The 24,071-nt window shown below is 42.0% G+C and overlaps 3 protein-coding genes across 3 annotated transcripts; 2 read left to right on the forward strand and 1 right to left on the reverse strand.

The window, feature by feature from the left end:
• Positions 1–8: 8 nt before the first annotated feature.
• On the forward strand, positions 9–3,184 carry LOC311123151 (WD repeat-containing protein 17-like; the record flags this gene model as incomplete). Its single annotated transcript, XM_084197416.1, has 10 exons — positions 9–106; positions 273–372; positions 582–721; positions 856–876; positions 1,098–1,209; positions 1,412–1,656; positions 1,943–2,044; positions 2,164–2,262; positions 2,446–2,635; positions 3,065–3,184. Coding segments are annotated over 10 exons (1,227 nt in total), but the record flags the coding sequence as incomplete, so codon positions are not given.
• A 2,425-nt stretch (positions 3,185–5,609) lies between these two features.
• On the reverse strand, positions 5,610–15,106 carry LOC311123152 (ankyrin repeat and SOCS box protein 5-like). The gene is made up of 7 exons (XM_084197417.1): positions 14,841–15,106; positions 9,652–9,731; positions 8,778–8,885; positions 8,427–8,577; positions 8,126–8,260; positions 7,232–7,423; positions 5,610–6,937 (listed from the first exon to the last, which is right to left on the reverse strand). The coding sequence occupies exons 1-7, from the start codon at positions 14,974–14,976 to the stop codon at positions 6,810–6,812; spliced, it is 930 nt and encodes a 309-aa protein (XP_084053543.1). The 5' UTR covers positions 14,977–15,106; the 3' UTR covers positions 5,610–6,809.
• Positions 15,107–17,606: 2,500 nt separating this feature from the next.
• On the forward strand, positions 17,607–21,942 carry LOC311123155 (signal peptidase complex subunit 3-like). The gene is made up of 4 exons (XM_084197420.1): positions 17,607–17,848; positions 18,977–19,127; positions 20,792–20,907; positions 21,345–21,942. The coding sequence occupies exons 1-4, from the start codon at positions 17,706–17,708 to the stop codon at positions 21,475–21,477; spliced, it is 543 nt and encodes a 180-aa protein (XP_084053546.1). The 5' UTR covers positions 17,607–17,705; the 3' UTR covers positions 21,478–21,942.
• The last annotated feature ends 2,129 nt before the right edge of the window (positions 21,943–24,071 follow it).

Here is a 24,071-nt window from a genome sequence, read left to right on the forward strand (position 1 = left end):
TTGTTCTTGTACAGGGAGCTTGTGAAGGCAACATCCACGTGCCTCAGACCGCCGTAATCAACCACACAGCCACTACAGACAGTGACGACATAGAGGCATATAACGGGTGTGTCCTTTTCACATGAAAATACACCATTTGCCTAATTTTGGTGTGTTCCACAACAAACGTAATCACTATCCTGTCCATGGTGCATTGCATCCATACCGGGCAACTGAATATCCCCTCATGACCCCAGGCTTGTGTGGCTCAAGTGTAATCTCTCTTGTTCCAGGCTGCTGCAGTGTGTATGTAAGGAGCTAGCGGAGTGGTATTTCCAAGATGGCCGTGCTGTGCTGGCGGCGTGCTGTCACCTGGCTGTTGACAACACTGAGGTAAACACACAGACTCTGTATGTTCTCTTGTAATACACACATAATATTCACTGTTCCGTATGCTAATTGTTCACCTCAAACCTAAAGCTGGTCATGAGCTACCCTCCCGCAAAAGCCTACCTACAGAGCACTAATGCCTATGAATGTGAACATAAATGTAGATATTTAGTAGATGCATAACTTATCATGTTGTTGTGTGTTCCCCACAGCTAGCCATGGCCAGTCTAATCCGGGGTAATGAGCTGGAGCTGGCTGTGTGTGTAGGGCTGGTGTTGGGAGAATCAGCCAATCAGGCCACTCACTACGTCCTGGAGCTACTAGCCAGGAAGTACATGACCGCACCCACCTGGTAAGAGCCAATTACAACTCTCCATGAGAGGGCTACTGTACATAACAGGCTAGATTATATATATATATTCTCCATATGATTGAGAATGTACAGATCACATTTGTTTATCATTTCCATCCTCTCATTTCTTGTAGCTTTCCATCAGTTGGAAGCAGGTATTATACATTTTTCATGTATCATAACCCTAAGTTTAATGCGATAAAGGATTTGACTTTATTCTGGTTTGAGTTGCATCTTTTGTTCCATCCGTTTGTATCTGGTCTTGTACAGTACATTACCTCATTCATAAAGACTGCTTAGGTTTTCAGAGGGATGTGTGGATGTGTCCTCTGCAATCCAACAACTAGACTAATGTCACCACCCTTCTCCTTCCCAGGGACCTGGCAGCTGATCTTCTCCAGATGATCCCAGACAACGAGGTCCTGCTGGCCAAGCTGTGTGCCTTCTACCCTGGGAGCTCCTCAGAGATAAACCAAATCCATAAAAAAGTTGGTGCAGAAATTCAACGAAAATTCTCTGTTGAGCATTCTTTTACGTCATGCTTTTTAGTCCAAACTGGGTCCGGGAAACCAGTCCTAATTGTTTAAACAGAAGAACATACAAATAGACCTATCTACAATATGACATGAAAATGTCAACAACAACATTGAATGAAAAAATGTATGTTAATAATGGGGGGTGTTGTTTCAGTGTGGTCTTCCCAGTCTGGAGGAATGTCAGGCATTGGCTGAGTCTGCTGTCAGCGAGGGAGACATCTTCAATGCTGTCAAGTACTATCTACTGAGTCCAGAACCCGAGGCAGCCCTGCTTGTTGGCATCACCCACGTCAAAGAACAACTGAGTGATTCTGACTGGACCGTAGACTCTGTCCATCCTATCCTGGACCTTCTGGGTTACATTAGAACGGACCGGCTCATACTTGCCAAGTTCACTGAGTAAGTGAATGGAAAACACAATGTGTGAGACAACGTCACCTGGGTCTAGGCAGGTAGCCTAGCGGTTAAGAGCATTGGGCCAGTAACTGAAAGGTTGATGGTTCGAATCCCTGAGCCGACTAGGTGAAAAATCTGTCAATGTGCCCTTAAGCAAGGCACTTAACCCTAATTGCTCCTGTAAATCACTCTGGATAAGAGCGTCTGCTAAATGTGAGAGGAAGGTTAAGAATACTGCTATAGATTGGCCATCAGCCCTCTCACCTTGGATTTTCTTATTGTGTTATAGAGCTCGAAGTGAGCTGCTCATCCTATCTGGTTACATCGGTGCACTGTTGGCCATCAGAAGACAATACTCCAGCATCGTTCCTGCACTTTATGAGTATACCAGGTAAGATGCAAAAGCCACCGTATGGAACACTTTCTAAATGTTTATGTTGAACCTACATCACCTAATTCTTCAATGTTGAATTTAAAGCCCTATCTCTGACCTCTCACCTTCCTCCCCAGTCAGTTGATGAAGAGGAGAGAGGTGTCTGTTCCCCTACAGATAGAGCAACTCTCTGTAGAGCTGGAGGCATGGATGGCCTGCACACCTTCTCTCATCAAGTGAGTAGAAGAATTGTCTTGTCAATCCATGACACTGATACACTCTACTCTGGCCTGGCCCGGATGTTAGTCATCACATATTGGACTAGCAAACTCAAGACAGTTTGAGGTTCAAAGTCTGACATTAAAACACACCGGTGTCTACATGTCTGAATCGTTTGATTCTGTCTCCATGCCTTCCAGCTCCAGGGGTCCTGATGATGCTCCCTACACCCCTCCGTCAGAGGCGCAGAAGGCAGAGCACGCCCGCCTGCTAGACAGGCTCCAGAAGGAGCCACTCAGGGGCCTGGAGGGGCCCGACTATGTCACAGGCTCCAACCTGCCCAGCCATTCTGACGTCCAGGTCTCCTGCTTTACCGGACTCAGGATTCAGGTCAGCCTCAAGCAATCAACCAATTAATAAATCAAAGTGTATTCAGAAAGATACATTCAGAAATATATTGGTCACAAAGGGACAGTTTCGAGGACACAGAATTGGGTCCAGGACTAGGTTTAATCTGGGTCAGGGAAACAAAGGGCTCAGCAGCAACTCAGACCCAAACCACCATGCTTTCTAACCCCTTACAAAGAGGGCCATGCTATATATAGCCCATGAGTGGTTACTATTTGTAGTCCCCTAGTGGTGGGTAATCACTAAATGGGTGGTAATCAGTAAACTGCTGCTCAAGCTGTCTCCACTGCGATGATTTGAAGTGCCTTTCTGCTTGAAGTGTGTCTCAGTCACTTCCTCAGCTGATTCAAGGGGAGAAAGATGACGTTACTTCAACCTTTAAACTGTTGTGCTTTTATTTTCTTCACTCAGGGCCCTGTGTTTTTCCTTGAGGACGGTAAATCGGCCATATCATTGAACGATGCCCTTATGTGGGCCAAAGTGAACCTTTTCTCACCTCTGGGGACGGGTGTCCGTCTCGACCCCTTCTAAGACACAGCCTAGCCAATGAGGACGGGCTACAGGACTAATGGCATTTGATTGGTCAGCCTCCGAGGCCAAGGTCACATGATGGTAAAAGGTCAACGTCAGGACCGACACCTGCTCTCCCTGAGAGATAGAAGGAAGAAGGGATGGACGTTCCAGAACGGAAGAAGAGAGATGGATGGAAGAAAGCGACAAACAAATATGCTTAAAATTAGTTCTCTCCTCCACTATGTGCTTTTTCTATGTGGTTTACAATGTGTGCAGCACAAGTCATCCAGTCAACAGTATTACAGCTTCTTATAGAAAACGTGTTGCGTACTTAGACACTGACAAAGAGTGTTTGCATGGTTGAAACGGGTTATAGTGTTGCTATGTGGGAGCGAGACCATTGCAGTACTTCTCTGTCTTGTTTTAGACACGCCATCACATGCACGTCAGTCCACAGACAGACAAGTCGACGAGCTATATGATTCTTATTATACTCATGATCATAGCACCAGCATCATTTGATTGATGAATACCATATTTGTGTTGTATTGCTGTTGGTTTAACGTTGCGCAATGTTGCATCATCATTTCTGTTTGTAACAGAAATCCGCCAGCACACACACAGGTACAAGAGCAAAGCATATGATGATCTAGGCCTACAGTGGTAGTTGATCGAAAGCAAACATAGTTGTTAGCCTTTTATTTAGCTTAGCATCAATCAACCAAATAATTGATGTAGGACTTGATTGCTTTCTCATTAAAACAGCTTAGCAGCATCGTGTCTGTACAGTACCGTGTTTGACTGTGAATGTATAAGACTTCTGCTCGACCAAAAATAAGGATGTGGACATGTAAAATTGTCAATTATCCTGTGAATAGGTTATTGTATTGCACATAAGACTGTAATTCCTGTTGAGTTGCGCAGAACTGTATCAGGGATCACAGTTGCTAGCTAGAAGGGGAGGTAGTTGGTACTGTACAAGGCTAGAATAATAGCTGTTATGATACTGGATCCATAGAATTATAATTTATATTCTATGGTTGGGTCGATGCTTTAGAATGTCTCTGAGTCTCGTCGGCATTACACCGTCATAATCATTCGTAGCCATCACCTGACTGCAGAATTTGTAGTGATTTCGTATTGATGATAAGCTTCTGCATGGAATTCATTATTACAATCAATATTTGGCAGACAGGGTGACAACCTGCTAAGACTAGCTAACTTATATGTTAAATAATATGCCATTAAACAGAAAGCTATGATAAAAAGAAGGCAATATTTGAGAATCCTTTTGCTTTTGAAACACAGACTTGAATAAATAGGCTAATTAAGAAATGAAATACCTGAAGGTTGTGCCTTAAGAAAGTAGAAAACGATTTGTTACATCTTTATCACTGCAACATACAGTATATTGGAAAGTAGGTACATTCATGTAAATAGAATAGGTTTTCTTCCTCCTGCTTAATGAAACAAACATTTATTCAGATCATTTGTAATTGTGTTGTAATTTTTTTAATAATGTATTGATATTACTTTTCCACCTACACTACTGTTCAAAAGTTTGGGGTCACTTAGAAATGTCCTTATTTTCCATGAAAACATACATGAAATGAGTTTGAATAGGAAATATAGCAAAATGAATAGGAAATGTAGTAATTGACAAGGTTAGAAATAATGATTTTTTATTTAAATAATTATTGTGTCAAAGAATCCTCCATTTGCAGCAATTACAGCCTTGCAGACCTTTGGCATTCTAGTTGTCAATTTGTTGAGGTAATCTGAGGAGATTTCACCCCATGCTTCCTGAAGCACGTCCCACAAGTTGGATTGGCTTGATAGGCACTTCTTACGTACCATACGGTCAAGCTGCTCCCACAACAGCTCAAAAGGGTTGCTGATAATGGGCCTCTGTACGCTTATGTAGATATTCCATTAAAGATCAGCCGTTTCCAGCTACAATAGCCATTTACAACATTAACAATGTCTACACTGTATTTCTGATCAATTTGATGTTATTTTAATGGACACATTTTTTTGCTTTCTTTCTAAAACAAGGACATTCTTTCTAAGTGACCCCAAACTTTTGAACGGTAGTGTATATGTTCAACTTAAATTATCTTCAAATGCATTTATTGTATCTATGTATTTATTATGTTTTACTTATTGACATATGTACAGTTTGTTTGTACTGCCATTGCAGTTTATAAAATGTGTTAATTAAAATATGACAATCTTACTTTTGTAACATAAAGACGATACCAATGTAAACATGTAAAATTTGTAAGCAGGATATATTTGAGTTTTGATTAATGGAAAAGGTAAAGGATCAATTGAGAAAATTGGTCATGTTACAGAGCACCATTGTAGACAAAATGAAAAAGTCTGTCAAAAAAAAAGACCAAACTAAACCACGGCCAAAAAATTCAACAAGTATAGTCCCCAAGACAATCATGGAATACCATTCTTATTTATTATAGTAAAACAGGTGAGAGGTATGTGAAATGAGTTTTGGCAAAATATTGTACATTTGTGAGTGAGTTATACATATACAGGTCACGTTAATATATTAGTTGGCTAATTTAATATAAATAAATAACAAAATACATCTGATTAGCATAAGAGCTTCATATAGGACAGACACAATCAGATTATCATGGGTGTCATTTTGAATATTTTCACTTTTTCCACATTATCAGGGAATTACAAGGAGTCATTGAGTCTTTAACGTACACATGTCAATGTGTAATGAATGAGCTGCATATATGCTATCAGTGATGCAAACAAGATAACATAACACTGCGTACATTAAAGTACATTATGTTATCTTGTTTGCATCATTGATAGCATAAAGGCAGCTCATTCAAACAAGATGACATAACATTCATTATGTGTACATTAAAGTACATTATGTTATGTTATACATTACGTTAAAGATTCAATTACCCCTTTTATTATTTGGGTCAATGAATATTAGGCAGTTAAACGTATGGCATGCACAGGAATATTGGATACAAAACCAAAGTGAACATGAAAGATGAACGATCAACTTGACTTAGATAGTATTGTGCAGAAAAACATGATTTACACCAATACACATCTTCACAGACAACTTTCTGACACGTTGGGATCACAACGATCACTGCAGTGGGGGTGTCATTTTAACAAGGACTTATAACACAATATTATACAGTGTTAATATTTAGTTATTTTGAACATTCAAACTCTTGTTTTGGTCAATGTAACAGAATATACATATTTACATGACCATGTGCATAGGTGCTTCAGAGAATCAGTTAAAACAGATTTCAGTGAATGGGAGGGATTCTGTGCGTTTGAGGTTCTGGGTTAAAAAAAGCGGTTCAGTGACTAATAATAAATTAACTTGATGATAAAGATGGACGAGAGAGAAACAGAGAGAAAGAGAAAGAGAGTGGATGGGATAGAGAATATCCTCTAATATGACGATGCTCTCATTTAGAAACAGAGAGGGAAGGGGGAGAGCAACAGACAGGAGAAAGAGAGAGAAACAGAGAGAGAAGGGGGAGAGCAACAGACAGGAGAAAGAGAGAGAAACAGAGAGAGAAGGGGGAGAGCAACAGACAGAGATGAAAGAGAGAGAAACAGAGAGAGCGTTGATGTGTCCCTATCTGTACTGGAGGAAGCGTTTGAGAAGGTTGGGGAGGTGTAACTGAGGGATGAGGTGTAGTCGGGATCGGCCCATATAATCTCTGATACTGAGACGACACAGCTGACGTAGTGACCGCGGTGTTGCTACAGAGAGAGAGAGAGAGAGAGAGAGAGAGAGAGAGATTATCGGATTATTCCAAGACAGCGTCAATATCATCCATTTCTATAATCCAAATATCAATGTTTTACAAGGAATTCTGACTGAATGGGGATATTTCCTGGCCTGGTCCCAGATCAGAATTAGTATCAGAAAACTTCAGTATCGGTTTCTGATCAGACTACGAGTTTGGCATGAAAACGAACATATGAGTTAGCTATACAGTACAAACTGATCTGGAATCAGTCAAATATTCCCATGTAAACTGAGCATAATCTTACCTTCATGCAACAGTAACGTCTCCTCTGCTGAGCTGTTAGGCGGGGCTGACTCCACCGGTCTCTTCAGCTCTAGGTTTTTAGCGTTAATGTTCGCTCCAAACTCTAACAACACATTGATGATCTCAGTACAGTCCTTCTGAGCTGCTGCATGGAGCGGGCTCTCCAGGAACCTGCCCTTCTGCACATTGGCCCCTGTGGAGCAAACCGGACACCATTGGTTTAGTTCAGTAGTTCACACTCTAGGAAAATGGTTTGCAACAGAAAACATTAATTTATGCTCTGATTGGACACTTTTTTGTAGTTCCTTCCTGTTTTACTCAGTTTAAAAATCTATTCTCCCAACTGAACACACCCTATGTTTGTTCAGTTTGGAGAATAGACCACTGTGCCGAGTGGCGCAGTGGTCTAAGGCACTGCATCGCAGTGCTAGCTGTGCCACTAGAGATCCTGGTTCGAATCCAGGCTCTGTCGTAGCCGGCCGCGACCGGGAGACGCATGGGGCGGCGCACAATTGGCCCAGCGTCGTCCAGGGTAGGGGAGGGAATGGCTGGCAGGGATGTAGCTCAGTTGGTAGAGCATGGCGTTTGCAACGCCAGGGTTGTGGGTTCGTTTCCCATGGGGGGCCAGTATATATAAAAAAAAAGATGTATGCACTCACTAACTGTAAGTCGCTCTGGATAAGAGCGTCTGCTAAATGAGTAAAATGTAAATGTAAATGTACTGCATCAGGTAAATCAATGTCCTATGACATATCTTCTCTTAGTAAATACAGAAAACAGAAGAAGAAAAAGATAATACAAACGGATGAATCGTAAAAACGAAATACAAAATGCATTGATGTCAATGGGAGAGATCATTTTAAGTTAGGACCAAAGTGTCTGGTTAGTTACTGACCTCCATTGAGGAGTTTCTGTGTGCACTGGAGTCCTGAGGAGATGCAGGCGATGTACAGGGGGGTTCCCAGGTGAGGAATATCATAGTCCACGTCTGCTCCCCATGTGATCAGTACCTCCAGACAAGCAATTTTGCCTACACACAATACGTCCTGTGTTACCAGCATACTCTCATTCAGAAACGCATTCATTGGTCTCATCTTAGAATTGGGGGGGGAACATACTAAAATTACAGCCAGAGTATTTCAAAACCTCACAGTAGTGACAGCACATATCCTGCGATGGAAGTCCTCCTACAGTACCTTTGCTGGAAGCCTCGTGTATGGGCGAGGGCTGGCATATCTCTGACTGGGGCTTGGCACCGTTTTCCAGCAGTACCTCTGTACAGGTGGCACTGCCCACTGAGCAGGCATTGAACAGCGGTGTCACCCCATCAATGGTGGTGGCATTTACCTGATCAGATAGATGGGGCATTGTCAGAAAAGCATGTGTATCTATACATGAGCCATTGTAAATGGAAACGTTCCAAAGTTACAACAAAGGGAAGTCAATCGGAATGTAAAAAGATGAGTTGCTGCCACAGCATAATGATGTCTTGTTCTGACATGGAGTGTATGTGTTTGTGTGTGTGCATGTGTTTGGTCATGACTTACATTGGCACCAGCAGCAATAAGCGCCCTGGCGCATGACGCGTGGTCTGACAGGCAAGCCTCATGCAACGGCGTCACATGGTCTATGGTAGGGATGTTTGCGTTGTAACCCTGGGATGACAACAAGAAATGTTTGCATTCATTATATAGGGCTCACTTTCCCTACACTTTATTTGTGCAGATGCTCTACAGATGATCATACTATCAACACACTATATGTTGATAAGCAACTGCTTGCTAAGGTTACGTTTAGGGTTAGGTTTAGAATACGAGTTACACTCTTTGAAAAAAGGGTTCCAAAAGGGTTCTTCGGCTGTCCCAATAGGAGAAACCTTTTTGGTTCCAGGTAGAACTCTTTTGGGTTCCATGTAGATCCCTCTGTGTAAAAGGAACCAAATGGGTTTTTACCTGGAACCAAAAAGGGTTCTTCAAAGGGTTATCCTACGGGAACAGCTGAAGAACCCTTTTAGTTTCTAGATAGCACCTTTTTTCCCTAAGAGTGTAGGGTAAGGGTTAAGGTTAGGTCTAGGGTTAGGGTAAGGGTTAAGTTTAGGGTTAGGATAAGGGTTAAGGTTAGAGCTAGAGTTAGTAGATAGATAGTTGAAATATTACTGGTAGTCTGTAGATAGTCTGTAGAGCATCTACAGATAGACTATCCAAATAAAGTGTTACCCTAACTTTTGGAAATCTGATTACGAGGGGAAATGGCAAACATATCATATGTATCTTATCTGGAACATACAGAAACAGCATCAGCATATAATTTTACATAAAGGTGTCAAAACATTCCTCTCCTTCTTTACTGTCTTAACACTGTATAAACCATCGACCAGAATGCTTTACGTTGTGGTGCCCCGCCCCTCTGTGTTTGACTCACCTGTGAGAGTAGGGTCCTGAGGGCCAGGAGACGGCCCTGACACGCTGCCTCGTGGAGAGGAGACCGGTCCGCCCATGACCCTGGGAGAGGGACAGACAAAACACCTGAGCAAGTATTTGATACACTGCCGATTTTTCAGGTTTTCCTACTTACAAAGCATGTAGGAGGTCTGTCATTTTTATCATAGGTACACTTCAACTGCGAGAGACGGAATCTAAAACAAAAATCCAGAAAATCACATTGCATTTTATTGCATGACATAAGTATTTGATACATCAGAAAAGCTAAACTTAATATTTGGTACAGAAACCTTTGTTTGCAATTACAGAGATCATACGTTTCCTGTAGGTCTTGACTAGGTTTGCACACACTGCAGCAGGGATTTCGGCCCACTCCTCCATACAGACCTTCTCCAGATCCTTCAGGTTTCGGGGCTGTCGCTGGGCAATACGGACTTTCAGCTCCCTCCAAAGATTTTCTATTGGATTCAGGTCTGGAGACTGGCTAGGCCACTCCAGGACCTTGAGATGCTTCTTAAGGAGCCACTCCTTCGTTGCCCTGGCTGTGTGTTTCAGGTCGTTGTCATGCTGGAAGACACAGCCACGACCCATCTTCAATGCTCTTACTGAGGGAAGGAGGTTGTTGGCCAAGATCTTGCGATACATGGCCCCATCCATCCTCCCCTCAATAAGGTGCAGTCGTCCTGTCCCCTTTGCAGAAAAGCATCCCAAAAGAATGATGTTTCCACCTCCATGCTTCACGGTTGGGATGGTGTTCTTGGGGTTGTACTCATCCTTCTTCTTCCTCCAAACACGGTGAGTGGAGTTTAGACCAAAAAGCTATATTTTTGCCTCATCAGACCACATGACCTTCTCCCATTCCTCCTCTGGATCATCCAGATGGTCATTGGCAAACTTCAGACGGGCCTGGACATGCGCTGGCTTGAGCAGGGGGACCTTGCGTGCGCTGCAGGATTTTAATCCATGACGGCGTAGTGTGTTACTAATGGTTTTCTTTGAGACTGTGGTCCCAGCTCTCTTCAGGTCATTGACCAGGTCCTGCCGTGTAGTTCTGGGCTGATCCCTCACCTTCCTCATGATCATTGATGCCCCACGAGGTGAGATCTTGCATGGAGCCCCAGACCGAGGGTGATTGACCGTCATCTTGAACTTCTTCCATTTTCTAATAATTGCACCAACAGTTGTTGCCTTCTCACCAAGCTGCTTGCCTATTGGCCTGTAGCCCATCCCAGCCTTGTGCAGGTCTACAATTTTATCCCTGATGTCCTTACACAGCTCTCTGGTCTTGGCCATTGTGGAGAGGTTGGAGTCTGTTTGATTGACTGTGTGGACAGGTGTCTTTTATACAGGTAATGAGTTCAAACAGGTGCAGTTAATACAGGTAATGAGTGGAGAACAGGAGGGCTTCTTAAAGAAAAACTAACATGTCTGTGAGAGCCGGAATTCTTACTGGTTGGTAGGTGATCAAATACTTATGTCATGCAATAAAATGCAAATTAATGACTTAAAAATCATACAATGTGATCTTCTGGATTTTTGTTTTAGATTCCGTCTCTCACAGTTGAAGTGTACCTATGATAAAAATTACAGACCTCTACATGCTTTGTAAGTAGGAAAACCTGCAAAATCGGCAGTGTATCAAATACTTGTTCTCCCCACTGTATATATATATATATATATATACACACACACTACCAGTCAAAAGTTTTAGAACACCTACTCATTCAAGGGTTTTTCTTTATTTTTACTATTTTCTACATTGTAGAATAATAGTGAAGACATCAAAACTAGGAAATAACACATATGGAATCATGCAGTAACAAAAAAGTGTTAAGCAAATCAAAATATATTTGAGATTTGAGATTATTCAAATAGCCACCCTTTGCCTTGATGACAGCTTTGCACACTCTTGGCATTTTCTCAACCAGATTCACCTGGAATGCTTTTCCAACAGTCTTGAAGGAGTTCCCACATATGCTGAGCACTTGTTGGCTGCTTTTCCTTCACTCTGTTGTCCGACTCTTCCTAAAACATCTCATTTAGGTTGAGGTCGGGGGATTGTGGAGGCCAGGTCATCTGATGCAGCACTCCATCACTCTCCTTCTTGGTAAAAAAGCCCTTAAACAGCCTGGAGGTGTGTTGGGTCATTGTCCTGTTGAAAAACAAATGATAGTCCCACTAAGCCCAAATCAGATGGGATGGCGTAACGCTGCAGAATGCTGTGGTAGCCATGCTGGTTAAGTGTGCCTTGAATTCTAAATAAATCACAGACAGTGTCACCAGAAAAGCACCTGCACACCATAACACCTCCTCCTCCATGCTATACAGTGGAAAATACACATGCAGAGATCATCCGTTCACCCACACCGCGTCTCACAAAGAAACGGAGGTTGGAACCAAAAATCAAGCAAGTCATTTCTTATTATTGGTGATTTAGTAGTGGTTTCTTTGCAGCAATTCCACCAGGAAGGCCTGATTCACACAGTCTCCTCTGAACAGTTGATGTTGAGATGTGTCTGTTACTTGAACTCTGTGAAGCATTTATTTGGGCTGCAATCTGAGGTGAGGTGCAGTTAACTCTAATGAACTTATCCTCTGCAGCAGTGGTAACTCTGGGTCTTCCATTCCTGTGGCGGTCCTCGTGAGAGCCAGTTTCATCATAGCGCTTGATGGTTTTTGCGACTGCACTTGAAGAAACTTTCAAAGTTCTTGACATTTTCCGTATTGACTGACCTTCACGTCTTAAAGTAATGATGGACTGTCGTTTCTTTTTGCTTATTTGAGCTGTTCTTGCCATAATATGGACTTGGTCTTTTACTAAATAGGGCTATCTTCTGTATACCCCCCCCCCCCAACCTTGTAACAACACAACTGATTGGCTCAAACACATTAAGAAGGAAATAAATTCCACAAATTAACTTTTAAGAAGGCACACCTGTTAATTGAAATGCATTCTAGGTGACTACCTCATGAAGCTGGTTGAGAGAATGCCAAGAGTGTGCAAAGCTGTCATCAAGGCAAAGGGTGGCTATTTGAAGAATCTCAAATGTAAAATATATTTTGATTTGTTTAACACTTTTTGGGTTACTACATGATTCCATATGTGTTATTTCATAGTTTTGATGTCTTCACTATTATTCTACAATGTAGAAAATAGTAAAAATGAAGAAAAACCATTGAATGAGTAGGTGTTCTAAAACTTTTGACTGGTAGTATATTTCCAGCACATTCCCATTAATGTCTGATACATTGACAGCATTCATCCTTATTATTCAATCATTACCATAATCCTCATTTAGAATTACTTCCTAAAGGCCAGTAGTAGCAGTCCACTATCCATGTTCAGAAAATAGAAACCCTGTTGTCACAGCTGTCACTTATATCACAGAGCATAAAACAGAGCGCCGGATAGGTTTTCACTCTCTCACAGTGTGGATGGAGCTATATATAGCTGTAGCTCAACCAAGCAGGCCATCTGGCAGGCATAGCCTTGTACAACTGGCAGAGCAGAGCTCAGTCTCTCCCTACACACCCAACTACACTACCATCCACGTCAGAGAACAACATATAGGTGTTTATTTTATTTTATGAATCCTTTATTCAGGTGAAATCCTGTAAATCCTCTTTTATGAGGAAGCCTTAAGTATAATAAAATGTCAGCCATACTTCCACACAACATAACACAGCAATGCAGTGCAATATTCAATACTACATACCCATGTCTCCGTCTCCCCACGGCACATCTAGCCATTGATACGTATATGACATTGCTGCCTGTAGGACAAGAGGGCGCCTGTCACCTACTGTACTGTTACTGTACTGAAGGTTCTTGTTGTCACAGCATGGATTCACACAGGCAGAGCTGTGACTGTGGCGGCCATCTTTGGAAGGGCATTTGTATCACCTGACAAGCTCACGTAGTACACTGACATGGCCTGTTGTTGCTACTATCTTTTCTGATAAATAGGACAACTAATATACTGTATATTATTTTGTTGTTGTTGCAAATTCTGAATTCCTTTTTAATATATAGACCAAAAATGACATTAATTGTTATATATCTTTTTTGGGGGGGTGAAAGGACAATAACAGAGATTCCTCTATCAAGGGATACATAACATAACAACAGGTGCCAATGAGGACAACCACTGGTGCAGAGATAAATAGAGTTTGGAAGCTATTCTTAGGAAGCACATGTTAGAGCTACAGTAAGTAGCTAATTCCAGTCACAGCAGCAACAGCGACCTGGAATCCCCCCTCTCTCTATTTTCTATCCTTTCTCCGGGAAACCAGCCAACCTTTCCCACAGCGGTGATCCTCTATAGCTGGTTGCCTGGTGCGACTGAAGCCTTGTACATTATTCTCATTCGGACAGCACAGGGTGTCTCTATTCTAAGCAGGGTAAAATGGTGGCTCTCATGAATATTGCAATGGTGCCCTGAACATGTGACTTTGCTTTTGCTTAAGGCTCCCCTTTGCCACACTAAGCAAGAACACAAGGAAGCAGAAAAGGCTGTAATATATGATATAATCAGGGTTAATTGTCTGAAGCTGCTGCTTAGTACAGTTAAAAGGTCTAACTGTTATTGTCTTGTGTGAAAGAGTCATGATAGCACATGGTAGCTTCAGCTGTTGTAGGCCAGTCATTATTAAACTGCAATAGACACATATCCCAAGGCCTACTACTTCTACTACAACTACACACAGGCCTAGTAGTAGTAGTAATACTACTACTACTAATAATAGTAATAATAATAATTAATTAATTAATTAATTATAAATAGGTGTTAAATAAATAAATACAATTGTGTTATGATGTAAGATATACGGATCTGTATTCACATCAATAGGATAAACACTGGACTGCTCTAGGGACCCATTTGACCAGATGTGTCCAAGGCGTTTGTTTGGTTATGTCATGATATTCTTATATCATAGAGCTTCATTTCGCATGCTATAGCACAGTCCCAAATAGGCTGAATCCTATGAGAATGTTCCAGAACAGGTGCCTTTTCCCCGAAACATTTCCATTTCAACCCCTCTGTCTACCTCAAATAAGCTTGACACGAACAGCACATGAGCCCTATAACAACATTGCAGAGTGCCAGTCCGAGACGCACTCACCCAGTGCGCAAATACACAATTGTGTGTGCGTAAACCGCTACTGACCTTGGCTAGTTAAAATACCCCAGCAGCGAGGTTTCTTTTTTGCCGTGTAATCGTCTGTGTACTCTAACGTTCTTTTCCTCTGCGTGTTTTCTGGCTGCTGCTCGCTCGAGCTCTCTGCAGATGGAACTTCAGGCATGTTTACATCGGCTATCTGTCCCTGCAGCACTGTGCACCATGATCCAGTCTAAATCCTGCTCTCTGATTGGCTGCACGGCTTGTTGTTTCACAGCCAAGGCCGAGCACAACGATAACAAGAACAGGCAGAGAGGGAGGTAGGGAGAGAGAGAGAAAGAGAGAACTTTTTGCACATTGTTACAACACTGTATATATACATAATATTACATTTGAAATGTCTTTATTATTTTGGAACTTCTGAGTGTAATGTTTACTGTTAATATTTATTGTTTATTTCACTTTTGTTTACTATCTACTTCACTTGCTTTGGCAATGTTAACATACGTTTTCCATGCCAATAAAGCCCTTAAATTGATTTGAATTGAATTGAATTGAATTGAGAGAGAGAGAGAGAGAGAGAGAGAGAGAGAGAGAGAGAGAGAGAGAGAGAGAGAGAGAGAGAGAGAGAGAGAGGGGAGAGAGAGAAGGAGGGGGGAGGAACAGGAGATGAGTGTGAATGTAAGGAGATATTGTGATAAGGCGAAGAGAGGAGAGTCAACTGAGGGGAGAGTCGACTGAGGGGAGAGTCGACTGAGGGGAGAGTCGACTGAGGGGAGGAAGAGAATGTGGTGGCTGTGGCAGTGGCACCCTGCCACTGCCACAGCGGCACAGTGCCACGACTGTAAGTCGCTTTGGATAAAAGCGTCTGCTAAATGGCATATTATTATTATTATCAGAGGTTAAGAAATGGCTTAGACCAGAACAGCCTTTATCCCCGCTGGCCTCAGGGTTAGAAACCTTTCTGTTTATAAATGATTAATTCGGCATGGTTTGAAATATTAAAGTTTGACCTTTGAGTTGAATACAGTATTTGCTCTTTTGAGTATGCCTAGTTGCTTGTGTAACAATCCTTTGCTTGCAATATTCAAAAGCCATGTACTGTTTATAACGGTCATTGGTTAAACTAGTTGTACTTGGGGATGGAAAGCTAGAGCCCCTCTAACCTCTCTCTAACACGCTTCTGTTCAGCTCAAAACATTCCTGGCTGACAGCCGCTGTGTAACCTACGTGAAGTACGAGTACAGGCTGCAGCCTGCAACTGCCAAGTCTCAGCTATGAGATAAACTGTCTATGAATTGTGTGGCATTTTTATAAGGGCACAGCTCCTAGGTATGCACAATTATACAAATACGTACAGCTGCAAACCGATGGTTTGAATATATTAATTTGACATACTCTCAAAAAATTTGCATTTCATGTGTCATCTCATCAGATCTCTTGATGATTACAGTGCATGGAATACGCTAAGGGCAGAAGCAATCAGAGACTTCTGGCATGCCATTCCAACATGCCATCATGATGCCAAAGGTTCTGGGTCCTTTCCCTCATCCCAGGTGTGGTTGTTCCAATGCAGTGCTTTCCCCCAGTACCTCAGCAAGAAAAGAGCATTGAAAGACATCAAGAAGAAAGTGTATCTAATACACAAATGTATCTAAGTGTTTCTAATGTCACCGGCCACAACGATAGGCTGAGTAGTTCCTGGGCAGACTGGATACAGTTGCCTGGCATGTTACAGACACAGAGCTTTTAGAAAGCTGGAATACCCTAATACACACACTTTACTGTAAAAAGTGTGTGTATGACTCTCTGCTGTAGAATAATAGTCTGTTGCCTTTCACAGAAACAGCTACTTACTGTGCCCTTGTCCAAAATCATAAAACTCTTCTGCAATGCGGGCAGCCTCCTTCCGATTCCCCTTCACCACATAGAAGTGGGTGAGAATATTCAGGCTGATCTTGACAAAGAGCTTGACGCAAAACAGAGCGAATATGGAGAGGTAGACATTGGAGTAGTGTACTGTGCCAAAAGACTGGCCATCCACATTTGGAGTCATTGCTTCCTTGCTTGTCTAGCCTTGCTTATGTCTTGCCTGGCTGTCGGTGGCTGGCTGCTAATGTTTTGGAAATTTAAATGGGGGGCCTGGCTATCTGTGTTGTGTTGACACTGGTACTGGGTCATATGCCAGCCCAGAATGACACAGAAATTCCCCTCAGCAGCTGGGTCGAGACCAGATAGGATAAGTTGGAGAGAGCAGCTGTATTATAGCGCTGCCTGCCTGCCTGTGGGACAGCTGGGGCCCGTATTCATACAGTGTCTCAGAGTAGGAGTGCTGATCTAGGCTTAGGCTCCTCCTCTCCATGTAATCTTATTCATTATGATCAAAAATGCAACACTGAACATAGATCAGCATTCCAACTCTAAGACGCTTTGTGAATACAGGCCTAGGGCCACTCAGACTCTGCCAGCAGCCCTAGGGCAGGGAATACAGTACAGCTATAGCCAGGGGCTTTGTGACTGTGACCTGTGGTTACAAAAAGCTAACCCAGGCCTTAATCTTAGTTGACCTGTGGTTTGTTCCATTTTGTTGTGATGCTTCGGAAAGGTTCAAAAATATTTGTTGAGTATTTATTCTCTTGAGGTTTAACATTATCTTGACTCATATAATTTTCCTTCAAAATGATATTATCCAATCAATTGTCTACTGTCATGAAATTCCAAGCTCTTACTGGTAGTGTGAACTGTAGTTCACCTCCATAACACATGGGGGCAATGTTTCACTTTCATTTTCCTTCGATTACGGAAAAAACATCCACTTCCGTATTTCTTTGTCTCAAACTACACTTCCTGCTTTTGCGGCTGGAAGTCGTTTGCATCTTTGTTTATAAAACTGTAATATAACTGCATTTAAAAATGAATACAGTGTTGTCGAGGGCGAATTCCCTCTTCGCCTTTTCGCTCAGTGTGATGGCAGCGTTGACGTTCGGCTGTTTTATCACGACGGCGTTCAAAGACCGGAGGGTGCCGGTGGATATCCACGTCTCGAGAGTAATGCTGTGAGAGATGACGAGTTATTATTATTAAACTACACTGAACATGCATTGCTTTGGTTTAGGTATCTTTCGCACCGTGATCTATCACATTTACACATTCGTATAAATAGTTATTGGTCTCAGTTGGCTACATAACTAGTTCGGTGTATGAGTCTTTGCAATGGTGCTAACTAATGCTAGCTCGAGGTGATCACTGAATCCATATGGCAATATTGACGCCAATCAATCTGAAACCTGTGAATTGAAAACTGCCTGCGCAATGAACAACAGATGTTTTTGTCTTTGGCTACAATGTAGCCAGCCAGACAGGATGCCAGCTGCTGCGGCTTGCAAAATTGTATCCAATAGTTGAACAGCACGTCAGCGTGGTATATTTTGTCAAACTGTGAACGAGCTGCCAGCAGATGGAATGTTTCAGACCTTACTTTTGACATTTAGCTATCGTCACACCTTTTTTCATTAGCTTTGTAATAGTGTATGTGAATGCTACCATCCATATACATTAACATATCACGTTACAATTTGTAGCTACTCATCTATAGTAGCCCACCCCCCCACACACCCTATTAGCATATGAACAGGTCATAAGCCATGGCCAAAAAAAATAGAATTACAGGAAATTAGCTGTAAAACTGCAACATGTTCTCTCAGCCTCATGGCAAAATGTGTAGAATAGCATGAGATTAGCTATAAAACTGCAAAAAAAATATCTCTTCCCCATGGCTGTATGTGTAGAATTGCAGGTAATTGCCTTTAAAACAGCAACATTTTCTCTCAGGCTAATGGCAAAATATGTAAAATGGCACGTTTCTTTTTGCCCCATGGCAAAATGTGTAGAATTGTAGGAAGTTAGGTGTTTTTTCCCCTTGCTCAGACCTTACGGGGGGATGCGTGAAACTGTGGTATGTCATGCTAGTAGCTATACCAAGCCATACTGTGCAAGGTGTAGCTAGAGACCATAGGTGTACAGCCAGAGACCATAAAGCAAATGTAGCCTACTACTATTTGTGGTGTAGCCAAGACAAATAACATATATTTTGACAGCTTACTGTTCCATGTGGTGAAAGAAATGTCTTGGCCTAATTCTAGGATGCACTGCACACAACTAACTCTGCCTTTACCATTTGACAGGAAAAACGTGGATGACTTCACAGGACCCAGGGAAAGAAGTGACCTGGGGTTCATCACCTTTGACCTCTCTGCTGACATAAAGCCCGTATTTGACTGGAACGTCAAGCAGCTCTTCCTCTACTTGTCTGCAGAGTACGCCACCAAGAGCAACGTAAGTGTCTTACAACAGGGGTGTATACATTACATCTTGCAACAGAAACCATTTACCATTTAAGAACCAAACGGGGAGGCATCTACCTGAATGTATCCAACAAAAACTCTAGTTTTCGTTGCAAAATGTTTTGCAACGGAATCGACATGATGAATACAACCTAGGCCTGTTCTCTTTCCTGTTCATCTATCAATTATCATTATCATGTGTTCCTCTTGGCTTGCTTGGGTAGTTGCCACAACAACAGATCACACACATCATACAAATGATACTTGATGAAAGCCAATATGATCGGAAGGGAAGACATTCTATAGGTAGATTACCCTACCTATAGAATTGCAGCAAAATAGTCATACTTCTATGTCACCAGGAGCGATGTAAGAACTGACCACTTTCCTTTACAATGTATCAATGATCGTTATCACACGTTCCTCCTCTTGGCTTGGGTAGGCTGGTTGCCACACACTGTTGACACATTGGTGCTTCTACAGATCGCACGCATTTACTTGGTGAAAGCCAAGAAGGCAATATGGGTTGAAGGCAATATGGTTTGAAGGTGACATTTTATAAGTAGTGTATCCTAAGAAGTAGCCTGGGTTAGACTCAGGTAAACTCTTATGGTAAAAAAAAACAAAAAAACTATGACTATAGGAATTGGATACACAGTTGTGAAGAGAGCACAACAACGCCTCTTTCCTCTCAGGAGACTGAAAAGATTTTGCATGGCCCCTCAGTTCTACAGCTACACCATTGAGAGCGTCTTGACTGGCTGCATCACCGCTTGGTATGGCAACTGCTTGGCAACCGACCATAAGGCACTACAGAGGGTAGTCCGTATGGCCCAGTACATCACTGGGGCCAAGCTCTCTGCCATCAAGGACCTCTATACCAGGCAGGTGTCAGAAGAAGGCCCTAAAAATTGTCAAAGACTCCAGCCACCCAAGTTATAGACTGTTCTCTCTGCTACCGCACGGCAAGCGGTACCGGAGCATCAAGTCTGGGACCAAAAGGCTCCTGAACAGCTTCTACCCCCAAGCCATGAGACTGCTGAACGGTTAATCAAACGACTACCCTGACTATTTGCATTGACACCCATTTTTATTTGCACTGACTCTCTTGCACCGGCTCTATGCACACTTACTGGACTCTACCAACACATACTACTGACACTCCAATACACACACTACATCCGCTCACACACAAAACACACACACATATTGACGCCACAGACACACTTTCAATCTTTCACACTATTCACATACGCTGCTGCTACTCTGTTTATTATCCATCCTGATTGGCTAGTCACTTTTACCCCTACCTACATGTACATATTACCTCAATTACCTCAACTACCTCGTATCCATGCACATTAACTCGGTACCGGTACTCCTTGTATATAGCCTTGTTATTGTTATTTTTATTGTGTTACTATTTCCTTTTTTTATATTTAGCAAATTTGTCTTACTCCTTAACTCTGCGTTGTTGGGAAAGGGCTCGTAAGTAAGCATTTCACAGTAAAGTCTAAACCTGTTGTATTCGGCTCGTGACAAATAAAATTAGATTTGATAGAGATCTGGGATCAGGCCACCTAGGAAGGTGAAATGCATGGTAAAATGGCTGCCAAATAGTGATACTTAACTGCGACGTGTTGTGCTTTCTTCCAGGCCCTGAACCAGGTGGTTCTGTGGGATAAGATCGTGCTAAGAGGAGAGAGCACCAAGCTCAACCTCAGAGACATGAAGTCCAAGTACTTCTTCTTTGATGATGGAAACGGTCTTCGGTAAGCATCCTCTGTTCACCCTCTCACTTTTATTCTGGTGCCAGTAACCTAACGATAACAAATCATGTTTTTGTAACAGCACTGGTGTGGAATTTGTCTTGATGCCATTTTATTTAATGAAATAAAATAGTTTTCGTCACATACAGTTTACAGCAGGTATAAAAGGCACAGCGATAATCATTTCGCTACACCTTTTAAACCTGCTGTAAACTGTATGTGAGAAATACAATTTAATCTGATTTTACATAGAGAAATTAATATTTTTTTGCATTTAGGCCTACATTATGTTGAATATTTATGTAACACCCTTTGTATGCTGTAGAGGGCAGTATAGGTCTGCTTTTGGCACCTCTCTCACTCCTCTCCAGTCTTTTGAATGGAAATACTGTAGGAATGCTCTGATGTTTAAGGCCTTTGTGTGATGATCTCTCCACCAGGGCGAATAAGAACATCACCCTGACTCTGTCCTGGAACGTGGTGCCCAACGCCGGGATCCTGCCCCTGTTCATGGGCTCTGGCCACATGTCCGTCCCCTTCCCCGAATCATACGAGACCACCAAGAGCTACTGAACTGTTCCACCATTATTTGTAAATGTTTGACTTTTAATAAAAGTGTACATTTGGGAATGGTTCAATTGTATGCATTTGCATTGATGCTGCCACAGATAAAGACTGTCTGAACGTTACTAGCTGTGAAATCCTTGGCTATTGTTTTCTACAATTCCTCTCAAAGCTCATTGGAGGAGGCCACCTGAGGAGAGACCTTGGATCCTCTACTTCAATGCACTTTGAGAGAGGTGAGGAAATGAGGAAGAAGCAAGGATTTGACTGCTAGTAATCCTTGGTTTAAATTGTCATTGCGGAGACGGACTTAGTAACTAGAAAGTCAGGACTCATCATGCTTCATTTAACTCTACAGCAGTACTCAGTACCTGTATAATGAATGGCAATGTGAGATTGTTGAATAATTACGTTTTTGTGTTGTTCTCTGTAGGTGTTGCTTTCTTTGTTATAAAAAAAACATATGAAAGATAATTCTGTATAATTGGTTATTAGTAGAGAAGTGAAAGAGGATTGGATAAAAACATGTAATGTTTACATTTTACCTAAAGATGGCACCACATTACCACAAACACAACTAACCTACCACATATCCAAAGCGTTCAGAGTGGTCGTCACATTTAGGATGATTGACGTAGGCCCATAGAATAATTGTCGATGTCTTGGAATTTAGTTCCCAAAAACAATGTCTCTGTTCTATTCATGATGTTTTGAAGTCATGGTATATACATTTAATGGCTACAACGACATCGATTGAAACTTGCCTTCGAGCCTAGGTGCTCCAAATAACTAAACATAGTTCAATCAGTGTCCCTCTAAAGAATGTCCATGGGTAGTAGACTAGACAGATTTGCAATTTCAACATTTAATTGAAGGCCTTACATTTTAGTGAGTTTGGAGAGTGGAAAAAATCCATTGTATCACATACAATAGGAACAGAAAAGCCCAAGGTTGTTGACACAGCAGCCGCAGTTGAAGGGGAAATGTAATTATAGCTAGCCATATATTTGTATTCAAGAGACTGATTTTAATCTTGGAAAATAAGTTCATGTGCGTTGTTCTTAGACTGTGTGGTATGCAGGGGGTAACAAACAAGAGTTGGGGAAATTCAGCTGCAGAGAGCCCTGCTATTTAGACGAAGGGTGTTTAGTGAGGAGTTGTAGAGGTTATTAAACCCAAAGTGATTTACAGTTTAAGACAAGCGGGAAGCTCACCAGGGTAGCAGGGTATCTACTAAACTAAATCGGATCATGCGTTAACTGGCCATAGCCGACACCTGCATTATAGCTGATGTTTAGAAGGTGTTGGAGGTGGAATTGGGTTGGAGCTGTCAAATCTGTAAACAGCCGCTCTTGTTCACTGTCAAGAAGCAACACCCGCCCCACTGGCGTTAGAAGTTAAGAACGAGAAAGTGTAGGCTATGTAGAAATAATTATGCTCAAAATGAAAAGTCATTAAACGAAATGAGGATTTCTATCATTCTAATCGTGGTGTAGATTTCATTCCAGTGTTCGAATTTGTAAACAAGGCTGCATGTTTCCAAATGTGTAAACAAGCAGCCTTGGGCACATGGGAGGGTAGTGCGTTTTCTTTCCTGGTTTACATTCGCTCTTTTGCAGGTTTGACTATATCATTTCATCCATCCTAGCCACATTTCCTCATCTGCTTGCATGTGCCTCCACTATATCAAGGTGTTTTGGTACTTCCCACATACACTATGCTTTTCCACAAGCTAACTTTTACTATACTACTATAATTATTATTAGCCAGTCTAACTGTCTATCCTGCCCTCTATCCACCATTCATAGTGACAATAGTGGTAGGTGGATCTTTTGTACAGATCTGCAATAGGCTAACTAGCAACCATACCACACATAAAACCATTCAAAGCTGCATACATTTTCAACATGAATCCACAAGAGCAAATAGGAATAGCTGATAGGCAGCGGAGAGGCCAGGTGCATCATTGCTCATGAAAGAACAGTGAGACATGAGACATGCAGCTCAAAAAGCTCCCCTATGGATCTTGTTTAGGGACAATGTACAATTATCCTACCTAGACTAACCTACAACACCACAATTAATAATTGCATTATTGTGTTCAAGTACGCACAAAATTCTACTTTTACTTCTGATACTGAGATGCGCTGTCTGTCATCATGGATGGAAATACAACTCTGATGGGAAAATGTACATATTGTTTTTATACAGATTTTAGAATATTCGCATGAAAATCTGTCGCCAATTGGATGGAAACTTATTTATACACACCCTAAAGACTCTGGCTAGTGCTTTAGTCCAGTGTCACTTTGATTATGCCTGCACATCATGGTTCACCAACAGCCACAAACATCTAAAGAATAAGTTACGGACCTGCCAAAACAAGCTTGTAAGAATTGTACTTAAACTCCCTGCTCATACTCATCTGGAGGTCGAGCATTTTAAGCAGCTAGGCTGGCTATCTGGAAAAAAAGAGTAGTATTAATTCAACTTGGTCTGGTCGACAGAATTATCACGAACTCAGCCCCTAGGTATCTGCTTTTCCTTCACTCTGCGGTCCGACTCATCCCAAACCATCTCAATTTGGTTGAGGTCGGGGGATT

This window comes from Coregonus lavaretus (genome assembly GCF_964263955.1).
Source record: "Coregonus lavaretus genome assembly, contig: HAP1_SCAFFOLD_844, whole genome shotgun sequence".
Lineage (NCBI taxonomy): Eukaryota > Metazoa > Chordata > Actinopteri > Salmoniformes > Salmonidae > Coregonus > Coregonus lavaretus.

What these genes read in the sequence shown, in the direction of transcription:
- LOC311123155 (XM_084197420.1), top strand. Translation starts at nt 17,706, where the DNA reads ATGAATACAGTGTTGTCGAGGGCGAATTCCCTCTTCGCCTTTTCGCTC. An exon ending in CACGTCTCGAGAGTAATGCT is followed by an intron (nt 17,849 to 18,976) that starts GTGAGAGATGAC and finishes ACCATTTGACAG; the next exon opens with GAAAAACGTGGATGACTTCA. An exon ending in GATGATGGAAACGGTCTTCG is followed by an intron (nt 20,908 to 21,344) that starts GTAAGCATCCTC and finishes TCTCTCCACCAG; the next exon opens with GGCGAATAAGAACATCACCC.
- LOC311123152 (XM_084197417.1), bottom strand. Translation starts at nt 14,976, where the DNA reads ATGCCTGAAGTTCCATCTGCAGAGAGCTCGAGCGAGCAGCAGCCAGAA. An exon ending in TTATTGCTGCTGGTGCCAAT is followed by an intron (nt 8,578 to 8,777) that starts GTAAGTCATGAC and finishes CTATCTGATCAG; the next exon opens with GTAAATGCCACCACCATTGA. An exon ending in GACGTTACTGTTGCATGAAG is followed by an intron (nt 6,938 to 7,231) that starts GTAAGATTATGC and finishes CTCTCTCTGTAG; the next exon opens with CAACACCGCGGTCACTACGT.